General features: G+C 36.8%; 1 protein-coding gene across 2 annotated transcripts in view; it reads right to left on the reverse strand.

Annotated features, from left to right (window-relative positions):
- MET (MET proto-oncogene, receptor tyrosine kinase) overlaps nucleotides 1-26,634 on the reverse strand; it is a 106,283-nt gene that overhangs the window by 57,985 nt on the left and 21,664 nt on the right. For both annotated transcript variants that reach the window (XM_072964625.1, XM_006206171.4), the window contains exon 2: nucleotides 24,114-25,330. In XM_072964625.1, coding sequence (XP_072820726.1) covers nucleotides 24,114-25,316 — 1,203 coding nt within the window. In that variant the 5' untranslated portion in view covers nucleotides 25,317-25,330. The remainder of the gene's footprint in view (nucleotides 1-24,113; nucleotides 25,331-26,634) is intronic.

Consider the following 26,634-nt stretch of genomic DNA (forward strand, 5'->3'; position numbering starts at 1 on the left):
GTTAGACTTTGTTTTCCTTATATGTCTTCTTGCCTCCCATTATCTGTCCCAAGCTTACAAATTTGTAATTATCTTGTCAGGATAGTCAGGAGCTTGTCACCCTATCTGTCATTTATAAACTCTTAAACTACCCCTATTCCTGAAAAAAAAAATAGCTTTAATAATATTGGTTCATATCTCCACACTCATTCTCCATCTACCCATAAATGTTTTACTTTACTTGTTCATTCATTCAATTAATATTTATTAAACATCTACTATGTGTGACACTTCTACTACTAGCAATACTAGTGGTGAACAAGTAGGGTCCCTGATCACAGGGAGCCACTTGGGAGAAGTCTCACATCACTCATGTACCACACAAGCAAACAGTAGTTACTGCTGTAACTAGTGGGATTTCACACAGGTAAATGGTATTATGACAGTCTACAACTGAAGCATTTGACTTAGATATTTGGGTCAGGGCAGGCCTTCTGAAAAAAGCTGTTTTATATAGCAACAACTATTTCTTCATTTTAAATGGTGATAAATTAGCAAACAGTCTCAGAGATGCCAAACCTAGTAAGATTTTCCAGTTCTAGACATTTTTGATGTATCAATGAGTGCTATTTCACTATTTAATTGGAAGCTTTTCTTCACTGAAGTGCTATAGATTGCTCTGAGGAATAGCACATAACTGAGATGTACCATCAATTCAATAGTAACTGATTAATCGGTAATTAAGTTTCCATTGTGTGATCAATCATCCATTTTGCAGAGAGAGCCAGAGCTAAGGCAAGCTTCTTAAAGGAGCCAAGGCCAGTTCTAAATCAAAGGCCAGCTGGAAGTGGCTGCTCTTCAGAGTCAGCTTCTGTGGTTTTGTTCCTTCTCCACTTGTTCTTACTTTTTCCCCATGTCTAGGTGGCATTCTGAGAACTTTAAAGCCTCGGACTTGACGTGGGGTTCAGTGCTAGTGAAGATATGAATTCATCAGGAGATATAACAATTTGCCAAGTGTGGAGTAGAGTCTTAGGTTGTAAACTAGTGTTAGCCTACTATCAACAAGAGGCTAGGAATTGTCTCATTCATCTTTTATACCCACTGTGTATCATGCCTAACACACAATAGATATTTGACAAAAGCCTGCTGAAAAATTACTGCTACTGCATTTGCAAAGTAACCCAGGGACATAGTCTGTCTGCCTACCCAGCTTGCTTTGTGGTTTGCCTTGCAGAATGGAGTGATCTGGAGAATGGAGGTGAGGTTCATCTCAGAGTGTCTGCAAACCTGCAGGAACTCCCTGATCATTTCTAAATGGAGAGAGAGTAACAGGACCAGAACTTTACCTTCCATATGTCTGCTTTTTCACATGTAAGGCTTAATAACTATAGAACTCTGCATCAGAGTTAATGTAATATTTATATTGCACACTTCAAGGCTTCTCCTTCAGGAAATAGTAAAGTCACTAAATGGTACCTTCTTAAGGACTGATAGGATTAAGTTATGCCTCTATTTCCCCCCAAACAAATTACAAAGTAAAGGAACACCGCACAACATTGGAATAGTATCTGTGGAATTCCTTGATTTTGAAAAGCTGTGCAATTTGGAGTCAAAAAACTCCCCATGACGTCAGGCTCAAGTAACATTCAAATTTCATAAGCCAGGGGACCCTCACCTTTTTCCTTTTCCTTTTCTTTCTTTTTTTTTTTTTTTAGTGGAGGTACTGGGGATTGAACCCAGGACCTCACTAGTGCTAAGCATGTGCTCTTCCACTGAGCTATACCCACCCTCCCTTTCTCATTTTCTTCACAGCTGAGGTCTGCAGGAGACAGGTAGGGGCACTAGCTTCCAGGAAAAAGTAACGTTCCAGTGCTTACTGCAGGAGAGGGGACTACTCCATGTCTCTTCCTGAGAGAATCCTGATAAACTCTATGCCTGGGGTCAAGGTGCCAGGAAGCAGCTTACAGAGCTGCGGGTTGTCTTTGCGCTTGAAAAGTAGAAGTTTAACTATTGGGACCCTTGGTTTAAACTCTTAGCATTACAAAGGTAAAGCACCGTGCAAATACAATGAAATCTCCATTTGATTCACTGTGCCCTTATAGATAACCAGTGAATGTGTCTGTTTTTCCTTTGCGCAGGGAAGATGGGGTGACTTCTCATCACTTTACACACAGTTATTTCTGGAGTGTGACATTTGGGGTGCGCTTGGGCCCAGCTGGAAGAACAACCACAGACCTGTGCCCAGGGGTCTCCCTGCCACTCGTGCTTTTCTTAAAGCCAAGAAGTCTCGTGCTTTGTGGTAAAACTGAACACAACTGGTGGAAAGCAGTTCTCTGATACAATAGCTGCTTTGGGGCACTGCAGAAGAGTCTACAAAGTTTCACCCCAGCACCAGTTGAGGATCCAGACTAATGCTCTCCCCTTAGTAACAAAGGGAGGAAGGAAGGAAGGAAGGAAGGGAGGGAGGAAATCAATCTTTACCCTGCACCTACACTGTGCCAGGCACTGAGGTGGGCATTTTCACATACAAGCAGACTTATGGCAACCCTCTGAGGTTTCATCACACTGAGTTTCAGGAGGAGGAGACCCAGGGCATCCAAGGGTGGCAGCCACAGGTTCACACTGGAACAGGCATTCAAATTTATTTCTCTCTGATTCTCAAGCTCATGAGTTTCTTTTGCTACTGTGTACTATTCTGGGCAAAGTTCCGAGAACTGCACAATTACAGAAACTGGAAAGCGCCTTAGAGACCATCTTGCTCTAGCCCCTCATTTTATGTATGAGAAACTGAAAGTCAGGGAATTATAATTTTAAGAGCGTTGGAATCACTTAACAAAAGTCATCATTTATCATGTAAACCTACAAGTATTCAAAGTCAGAAATGTAGATTTGCCCACTCCTGATTCTTTTTTGGAGAGAAAGGCAGGAATTAATCATTATTTTCTGGACAATGGCACAGAGATGACCACTAGTATTTTGGACTGTTCTAGTCAGTGTGGCTCTCCAGTCTACCTCTGTTTGTCATCTATTTTGGTTAACGAACACTACCATGTTTTCATTCTGGTAACTTGAAATTTTGGCCACTACCAATTTCTCTTTCTCTAGGAAAGTCTTGATGAACTTTGCTCACATCAAACCAGCTGCTAAGTCTTGATGAACTCTGCACTGTGTCTCCCATGCGGCCCTCCAGCCACTCCTGCACCCCTGCCCCAGGCTAGGTGTTCCACATGGCTTTCCTGTCTCCCATCTCATCTGCCTTGAAACAGTTATGGGCTATCACTTCCTCCTTCAAAACTTTAGTTGCTTCCCAAAGGCCTGCAGGAAAAGTCCAAATTCCTTAGTATGACATCCAAACCTGCCTTGATTTACATTTTTAGTCTTTTTTTCCATTAATGCATTAAGATTTCCATTAAGATGGCCAGGTGACCATCTAGGACACTGAATGAATCTCAGAGTGGCAGTCTTGACACAAGACCCTTCCCATTCTTGGATTCTTGCACCTGCTTTGGCAGCTGATGCCCCTTCCCACTGGTCACTGACTCTAGCTCTCTACTCATGTAAAGCTGAAGCCTGGCTCTCTTCTAAAACATCACTTTTTACATCATCTTTTGAATGACAGAAATGATGTGTCTTATTGGATGGGGGAGGGGAGATAGTGACAAAAAATGACTAGTGGATAGTATAAAGGTACAGGAAGATAAACCATATAGCTTGAGATATTTGAGTCAAGAGGGAAAAAGAAACTTTAAAAAATCACCCACATGATATATTGTTTAGGGTTAGGGTTATATGTGTGGTGCAGCTTAAGGCAAGGGAAAAGTGAACAAACAATTCACAACTGCTGTCTACCCACTCTTCTGGGAGTAGCAGGGATATGACTGGGTAGGACACATGGGGGTTTCAAAGGCACTGGTAATACTCTCTTTTTTAAGCCTCGTGGTAGAGAATCAGTATTTGTTTTATTTTTCATACACACACAATGCATAATATATAGTACATTATTTTTTGTGTATATGAATGTATCATTATAAAAATAAGTTTTAAAAGAAAACAATGAATAAACGGGAAGTAAGAAAGTGGAGAGAACCTATTAAGGACTCTCCTCACCCCAACTTCCTGATGTCCTAAGCAGGTTTGAAACATTCTCGTGGCTTTTTTCAACTCACAGGAGCACACAGTAATGATGTTAAATAATATCTGCATGGTGGATTATGGTTTTCAAAGTACATTAGCTCATCTGATACTCTCAAAAAGTCTGTGATTTGGGTTTGCTATGATTATCATATTTCTACAGATGAAGAAACTGAGGTTCAGAGAGTTGTCAGTAAGTATCAGAGCTTGAATCCTAGCTGTTGATTTCAAATCTATACTCCTTATACTGGATCATGCTACTTACTTACTGGCTCCTACAGGGTTTCTGAGGCAAACCCACACTTTACAGACAGTCTGAGGACCTGGTAAGAAAGAAGAATGAGCATGCCTACAGGGCAGGACTGGTTCTATCCCAGCTAAGACTTGATGAATCCCATGAACTTAGGCAAATCACTTGATCTCTGGTTCTGAGTTTTATTTCACTTCTTTAACAAACAATTGTTTGTAGTGTGTGGAATGTGTCAGACACTGTTCTGAACACTTTCCAAATCTTAATTCACTGAATCTTCATAACAACCCTTGGAGGAAACAGGCACGGAAAGGTCACATGAGCAGCAGTGGCAAGGCCAGTACTAAACCTTGGCCCTCTGGCCCCAGGGTCTTCACCCCTGCACTAGGCTACCCGATCCTCGTCCGTAAAGGGAGAGGTTGAGAGACTGATTTGAAAGTTCTCTTCCAGCTCTACCACGCTGTGAGTCTAAGAGTGGCTTTCCAAAGCTTTCCTTGGGCTTAGAATCACCAAACTGCCACCAGCCCACCGACGGAACAAATGATTGCTTACAATGTTTAGTAAGATGCCATAAGTCCCCTAACCATCAGGGACTATTTCAAAACATGAATAGATTCTGGATACATATGCCTATTCTATAAGAAGCTTTGAAATGCATTTAGCTTTCCAAGGTTTATCCTCTTCTAAAATAACTGTATGATGTCAACTCTGAGAACCAATGGAAAACATGGCTTTTATTTAAAGTTGTTAAAGAAACAAGTTTTTTTAAAAAAAAACTGTTTTGTTTTTCTTTAAATTTGTTAAAAAACTTGTTTCTTTAACTTAAAGGCTTATATACTGTCATTGGGTTAAATAATAGGAATTATTCTATACTTCGTAAGTCTTGTACAACAATATAGTCTTTCTTTATCTTTTCAGAAGAACTTGACAGATTTGTTTCTACCTGACTCAGACATATACTGTTTTTTTAAAAAAGAAAAGTGAAGTGCTATATACCTCAATGTATTTGATTCAAGATGTTTCCTCTAATTAACATTATGATGCATGCAGTGAATATGCAATTACATTTAATTCAGTATAATTAAGGATGTGATATATTTAAAATAGTGATTCTTCTAATTGATCTACAGGACAGATTTAGCTCATCTATAGGTAATTTAAATCAGTCTTGCAGATAGATTTTTCAAAATGTACTATTTGTGAGATTTTTGCCAGTTCACTCACACCAGCTCTCTTCCCTTCTTGCTCACAACAATATTAAAGAAGCAACTTAATATTAACTTTATTCATAATTATATTTTGTACAAATTCTATGGACATGTAACAATGGTTTTCATAGGAATACATATTTCAAAATAGAAAGTCCCTCTTTGCCTAGGACATTTCTTATAGCTGGCTAAAAACTCAACTGCTTTAACTTCAGGAATTCCACTTTGTTTATTTCCCTAAATTTCATTCATGTCCTCTCTTCTCTTTGCCATGTGGGACCAGGAGGAGGGTGGTGTGGAGCTGACTGCAGGCAGAGGCACAGAGATTTGAACTTTGGCATCTGCTTGTATTTCCTTCAGACATAGTTCATTTTCCCTCAGTCTGTACTCAGATGTCTATGATGTCAACACTGAAGTGTGGATTCTCTGTAAAATGCAGAAGAGTCAGTTTTCTGGCAGAGCAAGCCCTTCCTTTTGGGGTCTTTAATGCAAGGCCAGACTGTTAGGGTGGTGTGGTCAAACCCTAAGAATGCGACTACATTGTTTTGTGTTATGAAGAGGACTCTGCCTGATGTTGCTCAGTCATGGTTAAAAGAAAGATGCTTCCTCAGTACTTTTGCTGCTCTGAATTCCCTCTGATGAAGTGATCTTGCCATGACTTCAACAACCTCAGACCTCAGTTGGAGTTTCAGCAGTTGAGCAAAACAGGGGAGCAGTTAAAGAAGGATTGATTGTCTCTAGGAAGGAAGACAGGGCATCCTCTCTGGCTGTGTGTAAAGCCTCACATGGTCACGAACGTAGCATAACCAGGCTTCTGGCCAGCCAGCTGCTGGCTCAACACTGGTGATTCATGAGGTGATGGACGCTGCCTCGTGCTGATGACCTAACTTCACACACCCAGCCGCATCCTCTGTTCTGAGGGCCAGCCTAGTCTCTGCAACTGCCTTCAGGCCAAGTTTGAATGTGCCATTGATGACACTGAAACTCATCATGTTTCTTTCTAAACTGACTCCCTTTCTAGCTTCATATTTCTAGGTGGCATCCCTAAATCTGAGGTCTCAGACATCTTTGATCTTTTTCCTTTATTGTTTATATCAACTTATCGACTCTTATAAATGTTTCTATTGAATTAAAGAAAAATTTCATACTTAGCTTCCCACAATCTGACTTCCTTGATTCCATAATCTCCTTCCTCAAGTCCACTTCCAGTCATATCCAGTGGTAATCATACAAGCCTAGTGGAGAACAGCATGGATTCAGGGGTGACCATGCTCTTATCGTCTGTGTGAACTTAGGATACTTAGATCTCCAAGCCTGACTTGTAAGATGGAAAAATACATTCTATCTAATGAAATTGTTTGAGGTTTAAATGAAATGAATCCAGTGCCAGCAATATATTAAGAGGTGATTTCCTTCACTCATTTGGTCATTCAAAAATATTTATTGAGACCTGTAGTAGGTTCACTAGCATTCCCTCTAAATTCATATCCACCTGGAACCTCAAAATGTGACTCTATTTGGAAATAGGCTCTTTGATGAATAACTAGTTAAGAATCTTCAGATGAAGTCATCCTGGATTTAGTGTGAGCCTTAAGTCCAATGACTGGTGTCTTCCCAAGAAAAGGAAAGGACACAGAGAGGTACACCAGGAAGATGGCCATGTGAAGATGAAGGCAGAGACTGGAGTAATGCTACTACAACCTAAGGAATGCCTGGGACCACAGGACCTGAGAGAGGCAAGGAAGGATTCTTTCCTAGAGCCTTCAGAGGGAGCATGACCTTGACCGACATCTTGATTTCAGACTTTTGGCCTCCAGAACTGTGTGAGAATAAATTTCTGTTGTTTTAAGTCACCAAATTTGTGGTCATTTGTTACAACAGCCCTAAGAAACTAATACAAACCATACCATAATACTGTTCTGGGTGTAGAAAGGATACAGCAGAAAACAAAAAAGGCCTAAATCTGTGTCCTTGCATGTAATAACTTAAATAGTTATTATTATTGTTGTTGCTTGGTCTTGTGTTTCCTCACAATGCTTTTGAGGACAGAGTCCAAAATTCCAATTATTTAGATTAAGAAGCCTTGGGTTTTTCATCTGTAAAATGCAAACACTCACACCTGTCTAATAGAATTATTTATAGACGGTAAGGTCAGACCTGTCTGTCCACAATTATTTTTCATTATTCTCTAAAGCAGGGGTGGCATTCTTTTTTTGTAAAGGCCAAGGGAGCAAAAATCTTGGCTTTGAGTGCCACTGGGTTCCTGTAGCATATTTTTTCCTCTCAAGCCCTTTAAAAATGTAAAAAATATTCTTAAACTGCTGGGTGTACAAAACAGGTCATAGTTTGCCAGCCCTAGCAAATGCTTCTACCTATAGTCCAGCCTGTTCTCAAAGTGTCCCTTAAAGGCACTGTTCACACAGGGAGACAAGAAGTAGACACACAAAATAGTTAACTAATAATGCAAAGTACAAAGAACTTTGTTGATAGATAAGTTCTGGAAACATTGGTACAGGTACTAAATGCTATAAGATTAGATAAGGGTGACATCAGAGTGGGTTTAAACAGCTGGAGAAGGCTCATGGCAGAGGCCACAGCTGAGCCAGGTCTTGATAGAAGTTGGATTAGTGAAGAGGGAAGAGAGAAATACTTGGAGCAGAATGTATTTTATGTGTGTGTATGTATAGATTTACAAACACATGTGTACAAATGCATTTATATATAAATGAAATAAATATATATCCACTCTCCTCTCAAGGCACCCCCAAGGGTTCAAAAGACTCAGAATCCTACAGTGATAGGGACTCTGGAATTCTGCATATTAAAATATTTGCTTCTTTATCATTATTTCCTAAGGTGACTCAGATCTAAAACAGACCAAGCCCATGTGGTTTTGGTTAGCAGCCTTCATATTCCACTTCAGTCACAGCCAGGAGTGACAGAATGATTCATAAAGAATGTTGTTGCATGTGAGGAAGATTTTAATGTTGAGTGTATAGAGGCTCTCTGCTTTTCTCTATTTAGTTAACAGAAAAAAATTTAATATACTTACTCATAGTAGTATAACAGATACTCAAAAGACAGAACGTCAGTTACCCTGCACTAACCAATAAAACAAAGCAGCTCTTCCTGTGGAGTGTAAGAGCCATAGTCTATTTATGTGTCTAACAGTGTCACGCTCAATAGAAACAGGCAGATGAATGTCTTAGTGGAAGAACAGGAGAGGTGAAAGATAGATGAAACCAAAGTCCTTCTATTATGCCCAAGTTGCTGTTTAAACCCATGACTGTATTCTAGCCTGCCGTCACTGTCATCACCTCTTATCCCTCCTTTCCATCTTATTGTGCAGTGAGACTCTTTACTCCTCTTCTCCACTTGTTCCTGCCCAGAATTGTTTATCAGAAACCTCAATCTGCAGGCCACTCTTCTCACTGGTCAAAGTCCCTGAGCACCTTACCAAACTCTTTTCTAATCTTACTGCACCTACATGCAGGCCAAGCTCAGGAAAGTTTCTCTCTGTACAAAGCTTGTACATAGTGCCTATGAAGTGGTGCCATTGTGAGGTCTAATCCTGTGGCCACAGTAAGGGTGGTCTTGAAAAAGATTTTCATGCTTAACCTCTTTTCCTTAGCCTGCACATTATTTCCAACTTGAAATCATAAATTGGTGGTCAGTAGTGAAAATTTATCCATTCCCAAAGCAAACTTCATAGAAGGGCACTTATGGTACCATTGCTTGAGCAATGTCCACCAAAAGGTGTTGCTTAAAGTCCCTCATACAGACCATATCACCCATGCAAAGGGGAAGCTCTGTAGAAAAGTTTGAGAAAGCCTTAAGGAGCACAGAGGTTACTCCATCTTTGTCTTTTTAATAGCTTTGTGTTTTCCCAATTTTACGTACAAAGCTCTGGAATTTCCGTCTATTTACCTTCCTTGTCATCATCTTTTCTTCTTTTATTTTTTCCTTTTTGTTCCTTGATCCACCTTCATCCCAAACTGGTGGATGAAGGAGGGTGTGTGTGTGTGTGTGTGTGTGTGTGTGTGTATGTGTGTGTAAGGAAGAGTTATATGTAATGATGAGGAACTTTCCAGAATTGCTTCAGTGCTCTTTAACTCTTAGTAACTCCCCAATTCTATAAATTAGTTTTTAGAGATTTGAGGGAAAAAATGAAAAACTGTTTTATTTATAATTTATTATTTTAATCAGCATTTTATTACATTATTTGAAATATGAGGCTTTATCACAACTAAGGCTCATTTGATAAATATATATTTTGTCCAAGTTATTTTGGGGCTAATGAAGGACCAGTGAACATAATACTATGAACTATGGTCAAAGATACTGTAGAAATAAGCAATGGGTGCTACTGGAGTACACAGGAACAGGAAAGGCAGGTTATCCAGAATGAGAAGTTAGGGGAAAGCTGGAGAAGATTTTCCAGGGAAGGAAATGGTTGAATGGAATTGGAAAAAAAATGAGAAACTGTTAACCCAACAAAATGAGTGTTAAAGGGAATTTGAGGCAGACAAACTAATATGTGTTATGGTAGGGTTGGGAGAGAGACTGATGGATTCTGGGAACTACGAGTATGGATAGGTTGACATATATGCAATAAGGGGTTAATATCCAAAATATGCAAGGAATTCATACAACTCAATAGCAAAGCAAAACGAAACACAATTTAAAAATGGGCAAAGACCCTGAATAGACATTTTCAAAAAAAGACATGCAAATGGTCAACAGGAACATGAAAAAGTGCTCAACATCATTAATCATCAGGGAAATGCAAATCACAACCACAGTGAGATATCAATTCACACCTGTTAGGATGGCCATTATCAAAAAGACAAGAGAATCAGCTCCCGGAGTATTGGAAATAAAAGCAAAAATAAACAATTGGGATCTAATTGAACTTAAAAGCTTTTGCACAGCTAAGGATACCAATAACAAAATGAAAAGACAACCTACAGAATGGGAGAAAATATTTGCAAATGATGTGGCTGACATGGGACTAATTTCCAAAATATACAAACAGCTCATACACCTTAGTATCAAAGAAACAAGCAACCCAATCCAAAAATGCACAGAAGACCGAAATAAGCAATTCTCCAATGAAGACATACAAATGGCCAATAGGCATATGAAAAAATGCTCAGCATCACTAATTGTCAGAGAAATGCAGATCAAAACTACAATGAGATATCACCTCACAACAGCCAGAATGGCCATCATTGAAAAGTCTACAAATGATAGATGCTGGACAGGGTGTGGAAAAAAGGGGACCCTCCCACAATGTTGCTGGGAGTATGGATTGGTGCAGTCACTATGGAGGATAGTATGGAGGTTCCTTAAATAACTGAAAACAGACTTATCATGTGATCCAGCAATCCCACTCCTGGGCATATATCCGGAGAAAAATAAAACTCAAAAAGACACATGCACCCCAATGTTCACAGCAGCACTATTTACGATAGTTAAGACATGGAAACAACCCAAATGTCCATCAACAGATGACTGGATAAAGAAGATGTGGTACATATATACAATGGAACACTACTCAGCCTTAAAAAAGAATAACATAATGCGATTTGCAGCAATATGGATGGACCTGAAGACTGTCATTCTAACTGAAGTGGGCCAGAAAGAGAAAGAAAAATGCCACATGATACCATTTATATGAGGAATCTAAATAATAATAATAATAATACAAATGGACTAATTATTATTTTGATTTCTTGAATATGTATAAGCACATTTGACTGTCCTTTATGATTGGATTGCTGCATTCTGTTGATTCTTATTTTGTAGTTGGCTTTAGTCCTTTGATAACCATGTAAGTTTAAAAAGCTAAAAATCTAATCTGTTCTTAGAAATAATAATTAGTACATATATATAAACTAAAAAATGTGCAGTATACTGTATCATGTATTTACATGCAATATAATGTGTATATGTAGTTGAACTATAATAATTCTACATAATAAAACTGGAAAAGAAGAAAAAAAGACAAGAGATAGCAAATACTTGTGAGGATGTGGAGAGGAGGGAATCCTTGTGCACCTTGGGTGGGAATGTAAACTGGTACAGCCAGTAAACAGTATGAAAGTTCCTCAAGAAATTAAAAATTGAACTACCATATGATCCAGCAATCCTACTCTTGAGTATATATTCAGAGGAAACAAAACCATTATTTCTAAGAAATATTTGTACTTCCATGTTCATTGCAGAACTATTCACAAAAGCCAAGACATGGAAACAGCCAATGGAAGAATGGATCAAGAAAATGTGATATATTTGTATATATACACAATGGAATATTATTCAGTCTCAAAAAGAAGGAAATCCTGTCATTTGTGACAATATGGATGAACCTGGAGGGTATTATGCTAAGTGGAATAAGCCAGACAGAGAAAAACAAATATTCCACAATGTCACTTGTACCTGGAATCTAAAAAAAAGTTGCTTCATAGAAACAGAGAGTATAAAAGTGACTGCCAGTGGCTGGAAGGTGGGAGAACTAGGGAGAGATTGGTAAAAGGGTGCAAACTTTCAATTAAAAGATAAACAAGGTCTGAGGATCTAATGTATAACATGGTGACCAAAGATAATAACACTGTATTATATAATTGAAATTTGCTAGGAGAGTAGAAAAAAAATAATGAGTAAGAATGAGGGAAAAAACAAGAAAGTTGAGAGCAGGCTAGGGTGGCAGTGGTGAACTTGAGTCATCTTGCACCAGCTTACAGAGCCAATTGTGAACATTTCTTCTTAATTCTTATTCAGTGAATTTACTTTCATTGCTTGAAATTAGCTTGGTAGGGTATTTACACAACAGAGATCAGTAAACATTACAAACCAGGGGATTCTACTCCCCCTGACCTCTGAGTTAAACATTTGCCAGAACACCAATGAGTGTGAAGGAGGACCAGGAGATAGCCAGGGAGAAGGTAAGAAACACCTTGAATATCATACTAAGAGTGTGGATTTTACTCTGAAACCATTGAGGAGTCCTCAATTTATTTTAAGGGATGCAGTTACATAAATGTGTTTGCTTTCGAGAAAGGTTACTTATACCAGCAGCAGTCTGGAAACAAATAGATTGGTGGGAGATGAGGATGGAGCAAGAGAGATCTAGTTTTATCTTACTGGCATCATTTTCAACACAGTTATAAAACAAAACCTGTATAGAATGATAATATACAATTTTCTGTTTCTGCTTTGTGTATATGCAGAAGGAGAGAAGAAGTAAACATTTTAAAGTTCACAGAGACCAGGTTTTATTCTGGAGAAGGAATAGAAGCAGACTGAACTAGGTAATGCTAATGAAGAAGTTTGAGATAGGTGGACTAATTCTTTGGAAATACTAAGTTTCTTGATTAAATAGGTGTTGTGAGTTGCACCCAAACCAGCAGCTGGATAAGGTACTTAAGAAGGTCTTAAATAAGGCTAGTACACAGAATGAGAATGTCAACATGGGTTAATGAATGAGAGAGGTTGTGTAAACTATTACTTAATCCCAATTGAGGGTTTCCTGAGCCACGGGGGAACTGGGTTGAGGTTGATAGACAAGAATAAGGTTAGAAGGAAACAGAGTATTAAACAAACAATAGTTCAGTTTAACCTGTAATTTACCCTGGAGGTTAGAAAGTCTTGCTAGTAAAGAGAAAGGTAAAATGAAGCTATGTCAACACCATTATTAAAATCATTGTTCAACCATTCCCTGGAACAGAGATTTTATTATATATTGGCAGAGAAAATAGAAAATTGTTCTTGAATCCCCAGAATATAGAGCATTCAATAAAGCACTACGAGTTATAACAGCTGGTTCCAAGGGCCCACAAAGTACAAGGAAAGCTTTAATATCTAAAGCTCACACAAATACTAAATATTTACTTATGAAAATTTAGGTGTTTACTTTCCAAATATTTAATAATCCTTCTTTTTTCATGAATTCATCTGCATTCAACTGAATTGTTACCACCAGATAAGGGTCATAAGATACTCAATATTATAGCATGGCTATCCTAGATCCCACAATAAATTGGAGTTTATTTTTAAATAAAGAATTTTCTTTTCTATGGTGTAGTAAAGTCTTGGTGTATATTTTTCTAGAATTTATAAGTGTACTACAAATGGTGAACTTCAAATTTTCAACAGTGAGATGAATATGTCTTCCTGTGCAGAATCCACCAAAAACTAATGCAGATAGAAGAGGAGGCATGGGGGAATTAGTGTACCATCATACCATATACTCAGGATCATAAAAAGCACTGTTTGGCTAAAAAGCTGAAATTGTTGCTTATGTCATCATAAGCATTTGATTCTAAAAAAGTATCTAGATAGAAAATACCATACGTCTCAATTTACCGTAATATAGTATCATTTTTTAAAAGCAGGCACATATTTTAAGTCCTCTTTGTACATGTCAAAAGCCTGTACTTTGAACTTTCCATGTCAATTACAAGTAATACCCAGTATTGTTAAACCACTACTTACCTATTACTCATCATATCATAAACACTGACTAATATTCTTAATATTGGGCCAGTAACAGAATTGATCTTGTGCTTTGTCTGCCCAATTCTACTTGGAATCAATACTTTTCCAAAGACTCTTCCAAAATGAGAGTGAGAAACTCTGTCCATTTTTTTCCACACCAGCTCTAGATAAACCCAATATAACTGACATTTTTCAAATTAGAAATACTTCTCAATTACTCTTACTAATATATTTACTGTTTCTTGTTTACCATGATGTTGGAGCCACAAATAAGTTTACATTTAATGAATCATCAGGTATATTATATTCTATTATAAATTCATCTTTATTAATTTAATTCAGCTCCTTAAGTACCAGGATAACCTAACTTGACCTCATATTCACCTTTGTTACTGCACCTCAGAACATTTCCAGAGTCCTGGACCTTCTCATATTTATAAATATATGAAAAAATAATAATTTCATATCCCCATTATTTTTCCTGAGATTTTGTATAACCCCTACTCACACTGTACTCTTATAAACAATCTCTTACATTCAAGTTTCTGGTCACTTTACTGGAAAATAAACAGCCCTCTGCCTGTAATTATAGCCTTCAGGAAGGGGCAAGCCAGTGACCTCTCTGACTTGTAGGCACAGGAATAAGCCCTGAAGATTAAATGCCTCATATTCCCTCACCTTTTCCCTTGGCAAACTCCACTCCTTTCTTGGCCAAAAGAAAGTGAACAAAGTGAACACAGAAAAAGGTGAGAATTTCTTTTGATACATATTTTCTGCATCTGCATTTCAAATCTTTGTGGCTTGTGGAGATGACAAAAACAATGCTTTTTGTGTTCTAGTCATAAAAATACGTTTGTAGATGTTTATCAGAGACTTTCATCCAAACACTGCAGCAAATCAAACGGTCTCTGTTTACTGTGTAAATATATATATATATATTACATCTATCTATCTATCTATCTATCTATCTATCTATCTATATACATCTATTTTAGAAGACAATTTTTTTAAGTCAAAATCAATACTATTGTTTATGATCTGTAAAGCATATGCTTAGGTACAAAGAAGCATGACTAAGTGCCCAAGATCTTAAACTTATTTACATATTTGCTGGATTAAATATATGTAGATACACATGATTAAAATGAAAGAGAAAGGCAAAATGTGTCTGTAGCTAGAGATGCATTAGAGCAGTGTAAAGGCAGCACTAACTAGAGCATGTGCCCCTGTACATTCAGTAGGTGCTCATGACATCCTCATGAGTCCTGAGAGCTCCTGTCCCTGACTTGGCCCTCTAGCCCACATGATTCTCACAAGAAGGAAAAGGTCTAAAATGGATGCAGTTGTGCAGAGGACCGTCCACAGATGCAGAAAGACAATGAGACTCAGCATCACATTCCTTTGGATTCTATCAACTTTCATAATTTTGAGCATTTCAAAAGAGCTTATTCTGTGTGTTTTCAGAATTATATGACTCTTTTTGTCATAGGACTTCTTGGTAATAGGTTAACCCCCTCTATCCCCAAGAAACAGGTTCTTCTGATGAATAGGGTCTCAAATGTTGGCCAAAGAGGAAAGAAAAGGGAGACAAGAAACAACATAGACTGATACACAAAATTTCTGTTTTCAGAGAAGGTGATAAGGTGATAAGAGTTTGAGAGGCAGTGAGAGTGAAAGCTACCTAAAGTATTAGCTTCTAGAAATCTACACATTATTGTCTTCATCCTAAGAATCACTTAATGAAAAGTAACAATTCATTTAGAAATCAATGAAAAGATAAAGTTTGAAAACACTGACAATTTTTTTTAAAAAGAAAAACTGTTAAAAAACTTAAATTCTCCAGCAGTCTTACTTCTTGTGATACATTTTTCTGAGTTTAAAATTATACTCATAACCAGAACCTACTTTAAAAATCTGCTTAAAAGCAACAGCATGTAGTTAAGACCTAAAGCTTATGAAATAGGTTATAATTATTAGTCTGTTAAATACTGGCTATGTACCTGACTATGTACTAAGACATACTGCTTTTTCTAAAATTTTGAACTTTATGTAAATTAACTCCTAGCTTCATGAAAAAGTTAACTTTCACCTCCCCAGGGTGGCCTTTTGTGACTACATTACCAAATTTAGATCTTCCTCCTCATTTGCATTCACAGATGTTTATTTCCCTCACACTATATTTCAAAAATTATCATGATGTATTTGTTTACTGGTGTGACTGACCCTTTATTGTCATCTCCTCTCCTAGTTGGTTTGCTTCACAAAGACAAGAACCAGGCCTATCTCACTCATCACTGTGATAACCAGCAGGGTTAGACACTCAGTAAATATCTGTTGAATTTCTTGTTGAATCTTAATCATATGAATAAATCCTTTCCCTCTGTCTCTCACTGAAAGCAATGGTTACAAGTTTTTGGCCATTTTATGCACTAAATAAAATGGTAAGGCTTCCAGCACTTGGCTTAAACTAATAAGATGAAAGAACAAGTATGTAATGTAATTAGCTTAAAATAAATGGAAAATATTGCACATTTTATTGTCAAGATAATTTTTAGAGATATTCGTTTTTGCTATTGACTGCCACTGCATTAGTGCTCGTAATCTGCTTAGTGCATTAGCACTAAATACTATTGATTCACTCAGAGCTAACAGACCAATTTAATCTCTGCATTTTTCCCATTTCCTGAGGACCACTTCACCTCTAGTTTAGTTAGTAGACTGGTTGCTAGATGCAAGTGTTAATAGGATTTTAAATTTAAAATGTCATCAGAAAATTAAGTATCTTACAGATTTACATTTTCTGGTACAGGGACACAAATTCTAGCAAATCATGAATAAGCCATATATTTGGAGATAACAACTCAGTAAGTTTAATTTTCAGAAAATCAGCTCTAGAAATGAATGTTTAACAAATCCAAACTGACCTGAATTCATGCCTTTTACCTAGAGCACCATTTGAAATCTCACTTACCATTTTAGTGTCCTCTGACTGATGAACATTTTGGAGACTTATCCAAATCAAACAATTGAAGTTAGGCTTTAGCCTGAATTTAAAATTTATATTTTTTTTGTTTTATAGTTTACTAACAGTATACTATTAATAAACCATCTCCCCCTATTAGTGAACATTAGGAATCGTTAAAATAAGCCTTTATCCTACATTAGCATGCAATGTAAGACATTTTTCTGTCCTCTTGTTGAAATACTAGAGAATATTTTTGAGGTACTGGAGGTACATAGACTTTATCTGCCCAACCTTGCCTAGGTCTAAGGTGAAATACAGGAAATCTCTTTTCCAAGGCTTTAAAGATAGATGTCTACATTGCCCAGCAACTCATTCATATGCAAATGAACTTGCCTGTAACATTTTAGTTGGAAAAAATACATAATTAGCAGACTGGAATGTATCCAGGATCCTAGAATCACTTACCACATTCACTATTATATTAAAAAAAAAATCAAAGGAGTTTTAATGACTTCAGGAGTAGCTGAGTTCTTGGTTTCACTTCCCTGATAAATGAGCCCTTTACAGCCCTCCCTGGATGCTGGAGATGTGACTTGCAGAACATATCTGGGCACTGAGTCATTCTGGACTCCGGGTGCCCACTGACTCAGTATTTGTGCCAATCTATGAATAAGCAACGGCAGAAATTCCTGGTGGGCCTTCTATCCAAATTCTGGTAAGATTCTCATTTTTCTTATTAGAGTGAGGAGATAAGAATGCAGGGTGAGATGCCATCAATGAGATAGAAGTCTGAAGTAAGAGTGTAACACCCAAAATTTGATCTATTATTTGGAATTAAAAATCCATTATTACCCAAGGAGGCTATTAGTCTTTTCAAAATGCAAGATCTCATATGCTTTCAGAAGTCTCTAATCACGTAGTAGTATGCCAATGAAAGTATGTACGAGAGCTGTGGCTTCAAAGTTTTATTAACACTTGAGCTTTTCAAAAACCAACTTTAAGATTTACTTTTCCCCCGAACTTCTTATTATTTGCTCCATTAATTTTACCAAATGAGTCTAGAAATCAACTACTTAAATAAAACACATATCACACCACTTGCTTCAAAGAACATTAAGAGGAATAAAAAATTAATTAACAATGCATGTGGCATATAACTGGAATTATATGGATTGTGGAAACACCATCAATTATATCATGAATTGACATAATCCACAGGTAAAGCCCACCTATATTTTTGGTGACAGTTTCAACATTAACTGTATTTTTTGCTTAGCTTATTAAAACATCATGTCTTTGCCTTTTCATTCTTTCTTAGGTGTACCTACAAATAAGCTACAAAATGGTTTAAGGAAGGGTTAGCAGGAGGACGAGAAAAAAGCAAATGGCATTAATAGCTCACTCTGTAATTGGTTTTCTAATATCCCCAGGGTGTGCCCTGTGATGTCAGAGAGTGTTACAAAATTCTGGAAAGAAAATATTTTAAATTCCTTTTAATAAAATAAGGCAATATGGCACTTTTCATGGGACAGGTAGCATGAAGAATTCAAATAAGTAAGTTAGGGAGCAGCAACTCCCTGAGCCTGGGAGAGAATAAAGAAGAGTTTACAGAAGGAAAGGAATCAAGTGTAAAATTAATGAATTTCTACTTAGGTTTTTTTTAAAATATATTGAATCCTTATACCTCAAGGATTTTCTTTCTTGCAAGATTTTGCTTTGGTAACTACTACATTTGGCATATGGCCAAGATATTTAGTGTTTAGAATGGAGAATCCTCAATAACATTCTTCATATAGAGTAACATTCTCTCATTTCGGAACATAGGAAGTAAAAAGCCCTGAAATCTGACTTTACATTTTTCATCCCTAATACAAATGTGTTCTCTTGAGAGTGCTAGATTATTTAAATAAGACACGCCAAAACAGTATAATTACATGGATGTTATTTGTAACATTGACTCCACATTCCCAGTTCAAATGGTTTGGTGTGGGAGATTATAGATATATGGCCTATAAAGAGTTATAAATCTTTGTTTATTTTATTAAATATTATGAGACATGCCCTGAGGATAACAGATCAATAATGGTCCTTGTGGTTTCCTGATGGAAGGCTGCAATTATTTTCTTCCATTACAACTTAAATGTAATCCAATTTTACTCATCTATCATCTTTATAATAGTAATAAAGAAACATCATTGTATGTTTATTTTTCTGCCTATTCCTATTATTCCTTGTTTGCATCTTGTTTTGATTTTGTTTTCATTCAAAATTGTTCTAATCATTTTGCTTTCTTCCTTTGATGGCTCTGAGTGGTGACCCTTTAACTTTGGCACTCTGAAACGGAGATGGAAAATTACTACTTTAAGTTTCCTTTATTTTGGGAAGCAGTTGGCTACTCTTTGAATTTGAGTATAAATGAGGTTTAAAAACAAGGAAACTTGATACAAACAACCTGTGAGGTTCACTTTTTCTAAAGCTGCATTATCAGCAAATTTGAATACATAATATAACTTAAATTACATGAGCATAATAGTATCTTACAGTGCCACAGGTAGTTAGAATTGAAAGTCAGGGAAAGGAGCACACCTTACACCTTCTAGCTTGACTATACAGCACAATTCTGATTCACTTATCTTTCTCTCCACCCACCAAACCATCACCACTCCACCTTCTCCTTTTTTTCTTCCCTTTTTTCTTTTGAAACTATTAAGTCTGAAGGAGAACTTACACAAAATTAAGCATTATGGAGGTGCGTCACTCTTCACAGTTAGTGAGGGTAGTGAAAGACTCTCATAAGCAATAGAATCAGAATGTTCTTCTTCTGGAAAACAATCCAATAATTTGAATTTTACTTTCTTTACACAAATACTCTTTACAATAATAGCTGCAATTTATTAAGTGCCAAGGACAAAGTCAGGGCCTTTTACAAACATTATTGCACTTGTCCACACAATAATCCTGCATGGAAGAAAATGGGTTCAGAGAGTTTAAATAATGCTCTCATGGCCAGACAGATAGAAAATGGTGAAGTACAAATCTGAACCCAGATCTCTTTGATTTCCTTAGGCCATGTTGCCTCCTAAAGAGCTAAATTTATGGTCATCTTATTGTGGCAGGCACTTTATATTTATTATCCCACATTTTTATAAAACCCTGGGAAGTAGGTATTGTTACCGGAATGTTGCGAATGAGGAGACTGAGGCTCTAAGAATTAAGTAATGTGGCAGAAGTACACAGCTGGTACACAGGAAACCAGGACTTCCACCCAGGTAAGTCTGGCACCAAATTGCATGCTTTTCCCCTTCAACTGCTCGATCATTGGTCATTAAGATGACCAACATATTGGTGAAAATATTTGCTACAAACCTATTTCCATTCTTTCAAATGCTTGCACATAGAGCAAAACTTTGATAATGGGATTGCAACATAGTATAATGTGATAATTGTATTTTCTGGGTAGATGAGAGATAGATACTTCAAGAATCCTTTTTTATTTCAACTTTGATTAAAAATCTTTCCAAAATGTATAATTCTACTTCTCTTAGTAAGCATACTATAATTTAGGGAGCAGGATAGTTGCTGATTTGGGGACAAAAATTCCCTTTTTCTATACTGATTCTTATTCAGAGGAAACTAGGCCAATGTGTACTGATTCTAGTTTTTTCCTGGAATAATTGTCATGTTACTAAATTCTCTATATGATACTGTTGAAGATTCCAGTTAATGTGCTTAAAATGGATTTTTAATAGTTTATCCTCAAATTGAAGGTAAGGGTTTCTTCTCTTGAAATTAGGGGATTTACAAAGTCTCCATATTATAGGGCATTTTCTCAGTTACTTTATTTTGAATAATAATGTGCTGTTTAGGGAACACACATTAGCCTAAAACAACTTCAATCAATACTAATTTAGGATGCTTATTCATCATCGAATGATGAATGGGTAAAAAAGGTGGTAAAGATATCTAAGACTAAAGATTTAATCATTTGTGTGTGTATAATCTCATAATTCTAAACGTTGGAAATCACTGTAAACAAACCCTTTATAAATAACTTTCAAAAGCAACACACAAAATGGTTACATTATAAAGATTAAGAATATATTCTTATAGAACAACTGATATAATCAACACTAATATTACATAAATGGATATCTGTGGCTTGGAATAAGTTTCCAGAAATAGCATCACATGTGGAATTAAAGAGTTCTGAAGCAGAAATAACTTAGAGGTGAAGACGATGTGCTCTGGAAACTATCAGATGACTCAAAAGAGGACTTTAGTGATGTCACCAATATGGGAAGACATATATGAAGAGTTTGCCCAGACACTTCCATAAAATGTGAGAGTGGAAAAAGCAACATAATAAATGATCTAAAATTACCAAGTCAGGTCTAATACACCTGCTAGACCCATAGTATCTGAAAGATCCATTCCTGGCACTCTCTCTGTCTGGTCTTGTGATAGAAGCACTTTTTGCACTAGGGCAGAAGCGCAAGGAAGCTCAAGGAAGCTTAAGCAGGGCCAGAAAACCCCTGTTGCCTAGAATGTGTTCTTAAACTGAAGACTGGGCAGAAGCCTCGGTGGAAAGTTACTGCTGCGGCTTTCTTAACTTTGTCCACAGAGCACACAAGGGTCCCTCCATAAAGATCTGGTTGATTAGACATGTTAATAACAAAACTACAATATATGTGTCTATTCAGTAAACGATATGTCAAAATAAAAATGCAGTTCCAAGAAATTGTTAGAAGGGTCACCTGGTATCTTTGCCAAGTAAATTTGCCAAGACAACATGGAATCATTGTACTATTTAGTGTCTTTCCAAACTTATTTGATCTTGTAAATAATTTTGGTTTTGTGTGAGTAATGGCTCTAGGTGCCTTCATTTCAAAATGAACCTGGGAAATGATTGTATGCTGATTATTGGAACAATCTGGGGTCATTCTGTGGCGGGTATATGAAAACTGAGAATGTGGATAGTCTCACTCTTAGAAGAATTTTGACCTTTAGTAACCAGGGAAGATAAACAGGCAAATAAATAGAGGAAATTTGAAGTTATTTGCCTGTATGGAATTTGGCTAGTATAAAAGTTGGCTTCCCTTATAAGAAGACTATGTTGGCAAGTTCCATCTTGTTTCCCAGAAGAATTTTTGCGATGGGAGTGATAATGGTTTCAGGTGTGGTTGGTGCATTTTGGGCATTTTTCCTGGGCAGTAAAACTGACCTGAATTTCATTGGGTAATCCTGCCTTTTTGTTCCTCTTGGAACACTAAAAAAGTCAAAGGGTTAGGATAAAGTTCAGCCATGTTTTGAGAATTTCTAAAATTGATATATACTTTCACACCTAGGGGCTGAAATGCACAAAATAAAACAATGAGATAAAATATCAATATACCCTAGTAAGGTAAAATCTCTTCTTAATTTTTAACAGAACAAGATTTAAATAGCAAAGTCATGTGCTCTGAGGCCCTGCAGGAATTTCTCATAAACTCTTTATTAAAATTGTGTTACTCAAGCAATTTATTGGATACGGGAAAAGTGTTCTCTCTGAAATGCTATTAATATTACCCTTTTATTTCATAATTCCATGTTTCTGAAAGTCTTTTTGTTTCTTTTCATTCTTTTGTATTTTCTAGTGATGAAAAGGGGAAGCCTCATGAGTAATCTCATTGTTTCCTACAGATTTTACAACATATATTAAATGTATTCAGGGATAAATAAGTTTTACTTGGGATATATATGTATGTATATTATATATATTCATAGACTTTGGAGAGGGAAGAAAAGAAGTGATGTCTTTAGTCCACTAAAAGATGAATTCATTTTCTCAGAAGTATTTTTCTAGCTTTATAAATAGATTACTTGGAGAGTCCATCTGGAGAAGTATCCCAGACATTTCAGCAAAAGTGAACTAAATGTCTCTGAATTCATATGCTGTTAGTATCCCCACACAAATTATATACTTTCTCTTATCAAGAACACGTTTAGTGTGCTTTCTGTTTGTAATTAGAACCATTACTACTCAGACTGAATATTGTTAGAGTAAGTGAGATGTACATTTCCAAGGTCAAATTGTCTTTAAAAAAAGCTATCCTGTTTGTTCATCCAAATATGATCGCTAGTGGTTATTAGGTTAGGAAGCATAGCCACGTCTGTATGTTCAAGTCTGGGTCCAAACCAAGAAAGCTCAAGGCCACACTGGACTGCCAATTTGATACTCCTTCTCTAGTACCAAGTGATCTGATGACTAGCAGGATAAATCCTCTGTGTAAGGTAGCCTTTACTATATCTAAATGAAAGCAACAAAGAATTTCCCTAACACTTCCTGTGAAAATATCATTTCATGTAAGTACAAAAAATTATCAGTCACGAATATTTATACCTATAAGAATCAAGTATCAAGCAGGCAAAAAGCACCAAATTAGAACTTGGTAGACACATGCCTATTTATGAGTAGGAAGTCCATGAATTTAAATCAAGTTCCAAAGGAGGGACTTGAGAGCAAAAGTTTCCTGTCTAGTTTTCTAGTTTATTCAGAGAAGGATATTAGCACTTTTAAAAAATGTTTTATTTAACAACATTTAAAAAGCTGTTTTTCTTGTTTTAAGTTAAGCTTCTTTATTTAATGCCAAGAATATAGACCATTCATTCATACATCAGTGAGTAAATGGGGCCTCATAAAAAACAGCCTTCAAAACCCACAAATTAACTTGAGTATCTTATTCTAAATGTTGTAAAGACAGCATGGGATCTCAATAATTGTGTTTTACAGGAATTGCTGTTGTGCTGAACTTTATGTACATCTGACCAGAACTACTAAAGCATATATTGAGAAATAAATTTAATAATCTGAAAAATGTTGGCAAACATGAAAACTTTTAGTTATCACATCAACTTTTTCTGAAGCTATGATTTTACCTTTAAATGAAGATTCAATTTCTAAATTTTCTTGGAAAGAGTTTGCAAATATTTTGGATAAATACCATGTACCAAGCACCAAAAACCCCTTGATATTTTTTTCTAGACTGATACCTATTCTGACTTGTACCTCATAATTTGTAAGTAGAGAACCTGTGTGACTTACCCTATTGAAGCAGTGTTCATGGTTAGGGCCATAAAAATGCTGGAGACATCTCACATTGTTTTTGTTGACGATCTTGTTGAAAAACTCATTGACATATTTGACAGGGAACGCACAGACAGCAGAGCGATTCATTGGTTCTGCAGAATCTGGCTTGCTTTGTGCAAACACCCCATAGAGAATGTCATCATTCAGGTTGGCACCTATTTGCTTAGCGAGCTGGGACCCAGGCTTGCTGACATATGCAGCTTGGAGAATATTAAACACTTCCTCCTTGGTGGATCTCCTTCTTCTCTTTTCCGTGAGAATACACTCCAGAGGCATTTCCATGTAGGAATGCAATCCAGAGTCTACGGAACAGAACCTGATTATTCTTGTGTGAAAAGTCTGAGCATCTAGAGTTTCCCGTTGGACTGTCAAAAAGTAAATAAAATGGTTGCTTTCAAAGGCATGGACATACTTAATGGGGTAGGTATCTTGGAACTCAGGTAGAACATCAATATATGACTGGTCTGTCAAAAACTTAAAACCATCTTGCGTTTCTTTTAGCCTTCTCACCGATATTGAATGCAATGAATGATCTGGAAGGTAAGAAGAATTTATGGTATTGCCCACGAAGAAGTTGATGAACCGATCCTTTTCAGACAGCAGGACTTTGGTTCCCAGGGCACTCACCACACAGTCGGGACATTGGCCGGGCTCTTCATCTGTCTGTGGGGAGTACATGCAATAAACCTCTGACTGTATGTCAGCAGTATTGTCAGGTGGAAGGACGTGTCGCTGGCAGGTCCCTCTGTGGACACTGCCGCAGCTAATGAGTTGGTCATCATAGTATGTGTCAACAAGCAGAGCCATGTTGATGTTATCTTTCCAAACACCATCTGATAAATTGGCTTTGTGGCTACAGTCCTCACATGGGAAACAATGTGGGTGTTCCAGCACGGGCCCGGTCTTGTACTCAGCAACCTTCTGAAGGTCTTTGTCATTTAAAACATAAATGTAGTTAACAGCACCAAGGTAAATGTGATGCTTGTGTAAAACGACATTCTGAATGGGTGTTTCCGCAGTGAAGTTAGGAAGCTGATACTGCATGTTCACATTCATCCTGGACTTTACTAGTGCCTCTTTACACTCTCCATTGCTCTTCTGCACCAAGGTAAACAGAAGCACAAGGATGCCAGGTGCAAGCACAGCAGGGGACTTCATAGTGAGAAGTTTATCTGCCAAAACATATTCAAGGCAAGAGCAGTTTAGTTGTCATTAGAAACAAAGAAGAAGAAACTGAAAGAACTATACCAATTAAACTATTAGAAACAAATCTTCCTTACTGGAATTTTTACATCGAGTGAAAACAAAAAACTCTAGCTGGTTTCACATAAAGATGCATTGTGCAGTTGGACATGACTCTACATAGTTTAATTTTAGAACTCAAGCCATGAACGAGTGATTTTTGAGAACCATTATGAGATACAAACAATGTTCTGTATTAAGAACGATACAGCAACTAAGTTAAGACTCATTCAGCGGTGAAGTCAGAAACATAGAAAATTTCCTCCTTAACCCCTTGCTGGTTGTTTAATGTGGTTTAATATCTGTGGTTAATGACTATGTTGATATTTAAATTTTCTCAGTCAAGTAAAGGAATTGTGGTTCAGATTCATTTATTCTAGAAATCACAGCAGGCATTGTTTCCTTAGGAGCATGTAGAATTACTGGGCTAAATTTAGCTTCCTTTTGGAAGAAAACAATCATAAATTCTAGAAGCAATATAATCACATGCTGTTTATAGGATTTGTGTGTAGAGGAAAGGTATGGTTACAATTTGGCTATAACCGACCTATTGTTTTGGATAGACAAATGCTTAACTTAATGTAAGTTCACCAGGAACATAAAAACAGCAAGCTGAAAATGTATAAAATAAAATATAGTCTTTAGGATTAAACTCCTAGGATTATTTCCTAGGGAAAAACAACATATTGTTCATTACCAAGTCAAAAGCTATTTAGTTATAACAGAACATTATTTTAACATTCCACTGTCTGCACATGGGCAGTATTTCTACTAGGAAGCATGAGTGGACTTGTTATTCAAGTTTAGAAACTTAAGGTGCACAAGTTATAAACACTGTTGAGTTCTACTTATAATAGCTATAGGCAGGGTGGTCGGTTGGAAAGGAGAGGTGTTAGAAGGAATAGAAACCAAATAGTTATACTTTTTTTTTCCTTTTTCAAAAAAAATGCACAATTCTGACAGGACAAAGGGAGCATCTAAAAACATACTAGGCATTATAACTATGCTGAAGACTAGCTCTAGATCTACAAAATCACAACAGAATTCACTGAGCAACTGGTAAGTGTATGGCTCTGTGCTTTCACTGTGGGAAATGAGATATGGTGCTTACTCTTCAGTGAACCTACAATGTGGTTGAGAAATAACACATATATAGAAATTACTATAATACACAGCACTGTAACACCCTATATAGCACAAACAAAAAGCTAAAAGCACCAAGAGAGGAAGGCGT

The sequence above is a fragment of the Vicugna pacos genome, chromosome 7 (genome assembly GCF_048564905.1).
Source record: "Vicugna pacos chromosome 7, VicPac4, whole genome shotgun sequence".
Classification (NCBI taxonomy): domain Eukaryota; kingdom Metazoa; phylum Chordata; class Mammalia; order Artiodactyla; family Camelidae; genus Vicugna; species Vicugna pacos.